At 32.3% G+C, this 10,954-nt stretch overlaps 1 protein-coding gene across 1 annotated transcript; it reads left to right on the plus strand.

The window, feature by feature from the left end:
- Nucleotides 1-532: 532 nt before the first annotated feature.
- asah1b (N-acylsphingosine amidohydrolase (acid ceramidase) 1b) lies at nucleotides 533-10,604 on the plus strand. The gene is made up of 14 exons (XM_062026666.1): nucleotides 533-690; nucleotides 768-814; nucleotides 3,863-3,953; nucleotides 4,025-4,111; nucleotides 4,201-4,279; nucleotides 4,350-4,424; nucleotides 4,505-4,550; nucleotides 6,593-6,737; nucleotides 6,798-6,852; nucleotides 6,923-7,004; nucleotides 7,076-7,207; nucleotides 9,707-9,830; nucleotides 9,902-9,958; nucleotides 10,261-10,604. Exons 1-14 carry the CDS (start codon nucleotides 622-624, stop codon nucleotides 10,348-10,350), a joined length of 1,179 nt encoding a protein of 392 aa, XP_061882650.1. The 5' UTR covers nucleotides 533-621; the 3' UTR covers nucleotides 10,351-10,604.
- Nucleotides 10,605-10,954: the final 350 nt, after the last annotated feature.

Here is a 10,954-nt window from a genome sequence, read left to right on the forward strand (position 1 = left end):
AATTATTCCCTATGTGTCTGTAATGCAGCTAGTCTTCACATTTACCGTAAAAGAGGCAATTGATTGATCTCACATTGTAATGCAGATAAATAAATACGGTGGCCGACATGGCAAAAACACCTCTCGGTTTATGTTACTTATATAGCGACGCCTTTTTGAACATGCACGTCCATATTCCACGGATGTGGCAATGGCATGGTTTGGCGAAGTATTATCTAAAGTGTGTTTAAGTCACTCAATGAATGGAAGAGATTGTGAAACAAAAGCGCAAAGTTTCTCTGACACAAAACATTGCCTGACAACGCTCCACTTCTGGGTTGGAACGAACCAACTTCTGCTTGTTTGTAGGGGTGTTTATCATTCACATCGATATCATTTATGTCAGACTTACACACTTATTGCGGAATAAAGAGCGCATGCGTGTATTTTATGTATTAAAACCCCAAATATGTTTTGTTCTATATTTATTTGTTGCGTCATTGAAGTTTAACTCGTTTGCATCAACTTCCGGTTCCACCCTATTTAAGTTAAAAGTAAGTCATCCTGGTGTCACAAGAAAACAAGCAACCCTCGCAATTGAATTTCACACATTTTGTGTTCGGCTCTTGTCAAATCCACAAAATGGCCTGCCTGCGGTTCCTCCCTTTAGCTACTTTATTTACGCTCACATCGGCACAGTTTATACCACCGGTAAGTCACATTTGTGCTATTTATTATACAATGTTTCATTGTATCGTGTAAATCATTTCATATTAACTTTTGCACAGTACACGGAAGACTGCAGGACGGGAATGTATCCACCAAGTGGTCCCACGTAAGTCACAATCGTGTGCTAAATAATAAATATTCATATTGTAAAGAAATGCTCACGACAAAATCATTTGTTTCGTAACTGAGTTGCGTTCAAATGCAGTCTGTTATCCACAGTGTTTCAATGATTAGTTCAAGGTGCGTGTTTCATTTTCAGCTAACGAGTGGATTTATACAATGATTTGACGTGTGTATATATATATATATATATATATATATATATATATATATATATATATATATATATATGCAAATTACGAAATAATGCGTTCTTAGGGCTGATTATTGTTTACTTAGGTCATGTGATATTTTTTCTAATTATTTAGAAATGGTGGTAGATTGCAAAACCTGCTATATACAACTTTAAACGGTACCTGAACGCAACATCTTGGAAACTTAAAAAAAGAAGTAATAATGGTGTGAAACATGGTTTTCTATACCAAAAGTCATCTATTCATTATTCTTCTTCTCCAGATTTTGTCGCGCTCTACCTTCCACATTTTTCACCCGATTCAAACCGTTCCAACTTCAAGCTGTTCAGCCTATTCGGGAATTGCGGGCTTTCCCTTGACAATTTCCCAGATTTCCCAGAATTCCATGTTTTCCTGGACATTTTTCCCATTCAAAATGAATTGGCCATGTTTCAAACTTCCACCATTTCCACATTTTTCAACCTATTCAAACCATTCCACCTTCAACACATTCCACCATCCTGGAAATTCAAACTTCCCTTTTTCCAAGTTCAACCGTTCCACCGTTAAAACATTCCTTTTAATCAGGACAAAACAACAAAGTTGTTTTTTTAACTGGAAACATTCCCTGTTTTTCCGAAATTCCAGGAATTCCGTAATAAAATTTCTCATTTTCTCTCTACTTCAACATTTCTCGACAGATTTGAAAAATTTCAACACCAACCATTTCAACTCATTCAGAGCATTTAAGGTTTTTTTTACCATTTTCAAAAAAATTCTCTCTTTTCCCGAAATTTCCAAATGTTTTGGAAATTCCCATTGAAATGAATTAGCCAATTTTTCAAACTTCCACAATCCCCACATTCTTCAACCCATTCCACCATTCTGGAAATTCAAACTACCCTTTTCCAAGTTCAAAAAAATTCCAGGATTTTCCAGAATTCCTGCTTTTCCAAAGCACTATTTCCACCCTTTTTTCTGGCGACTACCCCTTCCACATTTTTCAACGCATTTCAACCGTTCCACTGTCAAAACATTCCTCTTCATCAGGACCAAAAAACGAAGTTGTTTTTTTAACTGGAAAAATTCCCCGTTTTTCCAAAATTCCAGGAATTCTGTAATACACTTTCTCATTTTCTCTCTCCTTCAACATTTCTCAAAGGATTTGAAAAATTTCAACACCAACCATTTCAACTCATTCACACCATTTAAGTTTTTTTTTACCATTTTCAAAAAAATTCCAGATTTCCCCGAAATTCCCATTGAAATGAATTGGCCATTTTTCAAACTTCCACCATTTCCACATGTTTAAACCATTCCACCTTCAACACATTCCACCATCCTGGAAATTCAAACGTGCCTTTTTCCAAGTTCAAAATAATTCCAGGATTTTCCAGAATTCCTGCTTTTCCAAAGCCCTATTTCCACCCTTTTTTCTGGCGACTACTCCTCCCACATTTTTCGACGCATTTAAACCGTTCCACCATTATAACATTCCTCTTAATCAGGACAACAAAATAAGTTGTTTGAACCAGAAAAATTCCCAGTTTTTCCAAAATTCCAGGAATTCCATAATACAATTTCTCAATTCAACATGTTACTGCTTCAACATTTCTCGGCGGATTTGGAAAATTTCAACACCAACCATTTCAACTGATTCAGAGCATTCAAGTTTTTTACTATTTTCAAAAAAATTCTCGCTTTTCCCGAAATTCCCAAATGTTTTGGAAATTCCCATTGAAATGAATTGGCCATTTTTCAAACTTCCACCATTTCCACATTTTTCAAACCATTCCACATTCAACACATTCCACCATTCTGGAAATTCAAACTTCCCTTTTCCAAGTTCAAAAAAATTTCTGGATTTTCCAGAATTCCTGCTTTTCCAAAGCCGTATTTCCACCCTTTTTCTGGGAACTACTCCTTCCACATTTTTCAACGTGTTTCAACCGTTCCACCTTTAAAACATTCCTCTTAATCAGGACAAACAAACAAAGTTGTTTTTTGAACTGGAAAAATTCCTGTTTTTTTGTGAAATTCCAGGAATTCTGTAATACAATTTCTAATTTTCTCTCTACTTCAACATTTCTCAACGTATTTGGAAAATTTCAACACCAACCATTTCAACTCATTCAGACCATTCAAGTTTTTTACCATTTTCCAAAAAATTCTCACTTTACCCGTAATTCCCAAATGTTTTGGAAATTCCCATTGAAAAGAATTGGACAATTTTTCAAACATCCACAATCCCCACATTATTCAACCCATTCAAACCATACCACATTCCACCGTTCTGGAAATTCAAACTACCCTTTTTCCAAGTTAAAAAAAATTCCAGATTTTCCAGAAATTCCCTAATACCATTTTACTACTTCAACATTTCTTGCCCGATTTAAACAATTCCAACACCAACCAATTCAGCTCATTCAGGACATAATCATTTTCAAAAAATCCCGCTTTTCCCAAAATTCCAGGAAGCTCCCATTGAACTGAATGGGGCATTTTTCCAAGTCACGCAATTCCCACATTTTTCAACTTATTCAAACCATTCCAACATCAACACATTCCACTCATCCTGGACATTCAAACTAACACTTCCCCAAGTTCCAATCCAAACTCCAGTTTTCCTGGAAATTCAAACTCTTCAACATTCAAACCATTCTTCCATTCATACTACATTCTGTCAGCATTTCACTTCAACTTCAGCATTCCTTCAGGAATTGCCTCTTCTAGTTGGAAATAATGCACTCACAAATGCTATAAATTAACTACTTCATGTTAAAAAAAATCATAACACAAAAAGAGGCAAAAAAGAGCTATGATAATTAAAATTATTGACATAATTGTTTTCTTGAATTCAGGTTTAAAGGGGCGGTCAGCTGGTACACGTTGGACCTCGACTTACCGCCAAAGAACCGATGGACAGCTGTGATCACTGAGAAAAAGACAGAGGTAAACGATAATTATAATAATAATAATATTTTTGTTGGGCTATAATATTTCATGTTTGTCCTCCATACAAGCTGGTCGCCATGGTCCAGGCCATCAAAGACTTGGCTGATGCTTTCGTTCCTGACGGGAAGCTGATTGAGTTGGTGGACATCACGCTGGTCAGACTCACTTCCTTCTACAGAAGACAACCTTTTTTTTTTTTTTTTTTTTTTTTGCATGTGTCATTCTAATATTGTTTTTTGCGCAGCCTTTTATGGCGAACACACTTCCTTACCCGTTTGGCGATGAAATCAAAGGAATAGCAGCGGCCTCAGGAATTCCCCTGGGTAAACAAACGGTACAAATCAATGTTTCTGATTGACCCGGTATCTGAACCACGTCATGTTGGTGGTCTAGGGGAGGTGGTCTTGTTCAACATCTTCTACGAGGTCTTCACTGTCTGCACGTCCGTCATCGCAGAAGACGCTAAAGGTGCGCACAGCAGCAAATATAGAAAAAAAGGCTAATAAGCCTCCGTTATTTTGAAAAGCTTCTGATGTTTGTCTTCTCAGGAAACCTCCTGCATGCTCGCAATCTGGATTTTGGATTATTTATGGGGTAAGAAACGCTTTTAAAAAAAAAAAAAAAAAGTTCCCTTGAAAATATTTTTCGTCTAATAGTTTGGCTTTTCACAGATCATCTTTTTTTTCTACAAAATAATATTGTAAAAATTTCGAATTTTGTCTCCAAAAACTTTTTGGGGAGAGAAATATACCCATATTTTATTTTTTAACACTTTAAATTTAGATTAATAAAATACAATATAAACAATTGTTCTCGACTTCTCGTTTTGGAAAATAATTTAAGATTGATGACCATTTTTACTTTTGCCAAGATATTTATGTAACGTTGCAACATTTTTCCTGCCAAAATGTCTTTATTCTTCTAAAAAAAATGGACTGTTATTTTATGTTTTTTATTCAGATTTTATTTGAGTAAATTGTAAAATATCTTGTGTAAAAATACATTCTATAAAACATATGCAACCTAATATTTTCTATTTCCCTGTAAAAAATACTACAAAGAAAAAGAAAATTGGTTTTGAAAAAAATACAAATGTATTCTCACAAAATGACTAAACATTTTTTAATACAGTATAACTAACTTTTTTTATTTTATCCTTGTAAAAATATATTTTTCTTGTAAAATTTTAAAAATTTTTTGTAACTTCAACCGACGTATCAATCGGTAACTTGTCTCAAAATAAAATGTATTAATTTTGAAGATGAAAATATTGTTTTTCCCAAGATGTCAATGGAACATTACCACTTTTCTTTATTCGTTTAAAAGTGTATTATTTTTTTACAGTAACTTGCTTGTGATTTAATTTGTCATTGCAACTTTAATGCTTTTTGTAATTTTGAAATTTTTTGTAAAAATATGACTAATTGTAAAGTGTAGGCCTTTAAAAAAATTTTTTAAAAAGTCTCAGAATAAAGATACATTATATATTCATTTTGAAGATTATTTTCAAAATCTTCCAAATTAATATAATTTATTTTATTGTTCCCCATTATAGCGATATAAAACTTATGAAAAATCTTTACTCGTTTAATCTTTAACTGTAAAATGTGGGCCTATTTATTAAAAAAAAAAAAAAGTCTCAGAATAAAGATAAGTACAAATTTTAAAAAAAATTGAAAAATTGTCTATATTAAAGTTGCTGCACGATTTTTTTTAATTTTTTTTATAATTACTTGCATTTTGTAATTTTTTTCTAATCCAGACAAATTTTTGTAAAAATATGACTAATTGTAAAATGTAGGCCTATTTTTTAAAAAAAGTCTCAGAATAAAGATAAATTATATTCATTTTGAAGATTATTTTCAAAATCTTCAAAATGAATATTTATTTTATTGTTCCCCATTATAGCGATATAAAATTTAGGAAAAATGCTTTACTCGTTTAATCTTTAATTGTAAAATGTGGGCCTATTTATTAAAAGAAAAAGTCTCAGAATAAAAATATATATTTTTAATTTGTCTGTATTAAATTTGCTGCCTGATTTTTTTTACTTTTTTAAATTACTTGCATTTATTTTGTAATTTTTTTCTAATCCAGACAATTTTTTGTAAAAATATGACTTATTGTAAAATGTAGTTAAGTCTCAGAATAAAGATAAATTATATTCATTTTGAAGATTTAAAATATATTGTTTCCCCATTATTGTGATATATAAAAGTTAAAAAAATTCTTTATTACTTTTAAAAGTTGGGACCAATTTTTAAAAAATTACTTGCGATTTATTTTTTGTCATTTCAATTTTATACATTGTATTTTGTAATCCAGACATTTTTTGTAAATGTATGCCTTTATTGTAAAATGTGGGCCTTTTTTTTTTGTTGCAAAAACTTGTGTAGAATTTTTTTGTTTTTCTGCTGCAAGTTTAATTTATACTTACATTTTTAAATGTTGTATTGTAATTTTTAAGTGCTGTAGTGTTATGTAGTATTTGACACCTTTGGAATTGTTTTTTGTTTTTGAATTCTAACTTCAGTTGTAAATTGTTGCCCAATTATTAGCATTTTTATGACGTGCTACATTCCTATTATTTCTACACGGTTGTTGTGGTGAAGTAAAAGTTGTGGTGTGTGACACAGGTGGGACACGCAGAACAAGTCCTGGGTTGTGAGCGAGCTGCTGAAGCCTTTAGTTGTCAACGTGGACTTCCAGAGAAACAAACTGAGCGTCTTCAAGTCCACCAGCTTCGCAGGATACGTTGGCATGCTGACCGGCATCAAACCTGTCAGTCTCACACCTTTTTCATGTATTCCTGCAAATATTCAGTATTTTCTCTTTTGTCAGAACACGTTCACGCTGACCATGAACGAGCGCTTCAGCCTGGATGGAGGATACATCGGTGAGGAATATCAGGTGTGTAATACCAAAAGGGGCGGAGCTTGCCCTGCTGATGCCGTGTGCACCTGCAGGAATCCTGGAGTGGATCATTGGAAAGCGAGACGGCGTGTGGATGAGCTTCCTCACTCGCTCCGTGCTGGAAAACGCAACCAGGTGTGCACCGCAATGACTCGCTCTGACCAGCGGCGGCGCCGTGACTTTAACGTTTCTTGTGTGTGGCTCAGCTACGAAGAGGCCAAAGGTCGCCTGGCTCAGACCAAACTGTTGGCGCCGGCCTACTTCATCCTTGGGGGGAACATGACGGGTCAAGGCTGCATCATCACCAGATCGAGACTCCTCAGCCTCGACATCCTCGAGTAAGAACACTTTTTCTCCCCTCATACTTTTTTCTTGTAAAATTACTGATTTTTTATCTCATAAAATAACCGCTTTTTTTTCATAAAATTACTTTTTCATCATAACATTAGTTTTTTCCCCCTCATAAAAGTACTGCATCGTTCCTCAAAAGTACTTTTTTTCCTTAAGTTGTTTTTTCCCCCTCATCAAAGTGCTGTTTAGTACTCCTTCCTCCTAAAAGTACACACCCTTTTTGTGCATAACATTTTTTTATTTTTTTAAGATTGTGAGACGGAAAATATGCTTTGCTTTACTTTAAAATCAAACATGGTAATTTTGAGAATTGTCAGGTTTTCTCAGCCTTAAAATGAAATTCACAATAAAATAAAACATTTTTAAAAGTACTTTTTGAGAATAATCATGTTTATTCGTCCTTAAAATATATAACCAAATAAAACGTACTATGACTATGTATGTACAATATGTGCATTATTTTATCCGTTTTTGTCATAAAATAGGGGATTTAAAAAAAAAAAACCTTTGTAAAATGACTTCATAAAAGTTATTTTTCGATTTACTTTTTTGTTTTTTTTTCACTGGAAAAAAAAAGAAGGTTAAACTAAGCTTTTGGCTAATTCTGAAATAATATAACAAAATATTTTTTGAGAATAATTTTTTTTTAAATGATAAAATAAACAAATACAACAATATTTGCATTATTGTTTTATTCGTTTTTGTCAAATTAGGGGATTTAAAAAAGTATATTTTTTGTGAAATTACTTTATAAAAAGTTTTGTTTTTTTTAATAACTTTTTCATAGTTTTAATTACCCTTTTGGCTAACTCTGGAATAATACATCATAAAATAAGACGATTTTTAAAGTACTTTTTGAGAATAATCATGTTTTTTCATACATAAAATAAATATATAATCAAAGTACTAAGAATATGTATAATATTTGCATAATTGTATCAGTTTTTGTCATAAAATAGGGGATTTAAAATATATTTTTTTTGTAAAATTACTTTATATAAAGTAATTTTTTCTATAACTTTTTTTATAGTTTTATTTTTCACTGGAAAAAAAAAGTTTAAACTATCCTTGTGGCTAATTTAGAAATACATAATATAAAACACCTTTTTTAGTACTTTTTGAGAATCATTTTTTCGTCCTTAAAATATACAATCAAATAAAACGTGTTTTTTAAAGTACTATGTATGTACAATATTTGCATTATTATTTTATCCGTTTTTGTCATAAAATAGGGGATTTAAAAAATATTTTTGTAAAATTACTTTATAAAAAGGTTGTTTTTTAAACTACGCTTTTGGCTAATTCTGGAATACATAAAAGAAAACATTTTAAAAGTACTTTGAGAATAATAATTTTTTCTTTAAAATATATAAATATATAATCAAATAAAACATGTTTTTTAAAGTACTATGACTATGAATGTACAATTTTTGCGTTATTTCATCCGTTGTCATAAAATAGGGGATTTAAAAAATATATTTTTTGTAAAATTACTATTTAAAAAGGTTATTTTTTTATTAACTTTTTTCATAGTTTTATATTTCACTGAAAAACAAAGTTTAAACTACCCTTTTGGCTAATTCTGGAATAACGCATGATAAAAGTACTTTTTGAGAATAATTTTTTCATCCTTTAAAAACATGTTTTATTTGATTATATATTTATTTATTTATTTATTGTAAGTAATATATAATCAAAACGTTTTTTTAAAAGTACTATGTATGTATTATTTGCACTATTTTATCATTTTTTGTCATAAAATTGGGGATTTTTAAAATATTTTTTGTAAAAATTACTTTAAAAAAGAAGTTGCTAAAAACAACCTTTTTTATGGTTTTATTTTTCCCAGAAAATAATTTTTTTTTTTTTTACTTTAAACTACCCTTTTGGTTAATTCTGGTGCATTTTGCATCAATGTTAGTTAATGTATGTTGTGTCTGTAAAACTAACCAATAGATGAAAATACATTTATGTTTTATCTTGACTATGATCATATAATTGCAACATTCTTGCACATTACTATTAATGATAAAATAAAGTGTTTTAGTGCTGCACTGTCGTGGGCTTCTTTCACAGCCTGTAAAAACGGAAGGGATGTTGGTAAGTATCCATATTCCAAAAGACTTGAGGCTGTCCAATGTGCATGTGAATACTTACGTTTTAATATGTATGAACTTTTTTTTTTTGTTAAAGTTGAATTTTGAGGGGGGAAAAACTAAAAGTATTTTATAATACAGTTGTCCCATAGCAAAATGTGGAAAAATTGCTGTGAATACTTGGACATGATGTACTTTTTACTCCAAGGTACAACACAAAGTGCTTTAAAAATGGTTGATCATTTGAGTTTCATGCAAACACAGTTTAGTGCTAAAAGGAGAAGATGATGTGAAACTTTATTGCTCCACGTGACAATCTTCTGACTCGGATTGTAAAACGTCAGACATCACATGTTGTTCTTTTGAAATAGTTTACAATATTTTTTTAAGGATCGACTTGAAGTTGGGCCGCTGGTACGTGTTGGAGACAAACTATGACCACTGGAAAGATCCGTTGTTCCTGGATAACCGCAGGACTCCGGCCATGAAGTGCATGAACGCCACCACACAGACCGTAAATGTTTTTTTATTTATTTATATGTATTTGTATAGGTCATGAGATTTAAGAATGTTATTGTTTGACAGAACATCTCCATGACGACGCTTTACGACGTGCTGTCCACTAAACCAGTGCTCAACAAGGTCAGTTTTCTTCTTCTTGGTTTGATTTTCTTTCCTATGAATTTACTGCTTTCTTTCAATAAAAATACTTATTCTCTTATAAAATATCTTCTATCGAAAAACATTTTATTTTCCATACAATTACTGCTTTTTTTTCCCCCTACTCATAAAATTACTTTTTCATAACTTTTTTTTTCTTATGAAAGTACTGCTTTTTTTCCCTCATAAAAGTACTTTTTCCCTTTTTAAAAAGTACACATTTACTCATAAAAGTACTTTTCCTCAAAAATACCTCATCAAAGTACTACTATCTTTGTGTCCAGCTGACCACGTACACGACGCTCATGAAAGTCTCGGAGGGCACGCTGGAGTCGTACATCCGAGATTGTCCCAGCCCCTGCATGCCCTGGTGACCCCGCCCCCTGCCCCAGAGCCCACCAATCAGCGTCCTTCACATCCCTTAGAAACGTTTTAACCTCTCGTCAGTTTACTTTTTCGCCCTTCATCTTCAACTGTGTTGTGTACATAATGTCAAATGAAAGTAAATATTGTGTAAGTTGAGAAAGGGAAGTGCATGTGAGCGCATGTCACGATGGTTCCAGGTGCGGGCTGCCAACCATGAAATAATACGCTTCCTAATGATTCATTAATAAAAGAAATTGCTACACTTTTCTATTTTTATTCTCACAAAAATATACCTCATTTATAAGCTGCAGGCTTGTTTTGGGTGTACACCTAAAAACTTCAGTGTGCTTTCAAATTTTTGAGTGCACTCAATATTTTGGCCACAGGTATGCCACCTTTTACAGGCTAAGGTACCTAATATGTTGGCTTTGAGTGTCTTAAGATTAGGTGCACCTAATATTCTGTCCTCAATTATTGCAGCTGAAATATGTACACTTAAGTGCACTTCATATTTTTGGCTGCAAGTGTACCTAATATTTGTGCCTCCAGTGCAGACAAACTTTTCAGCCTCAAGTGTACCTAACAATTTGGCCTCAAGAGTACATATTTCAA

This window comes from Entelurus aequoreus, linkage group LG18 (genome assembly GCF_033978785.1).
Source record: "Entelurus aequoreus isolate RoL-2023_Sb linkage group LG18, RoL_Eaeq_v1.1, whole genome shotgun sequence".
Lineage (NCBI taxonomy): Eukaryota > Metazoa > Chordata > Actinopteri > Syngnathiformes > Syngnathidae > Entelurus > Entelurus aequoreus.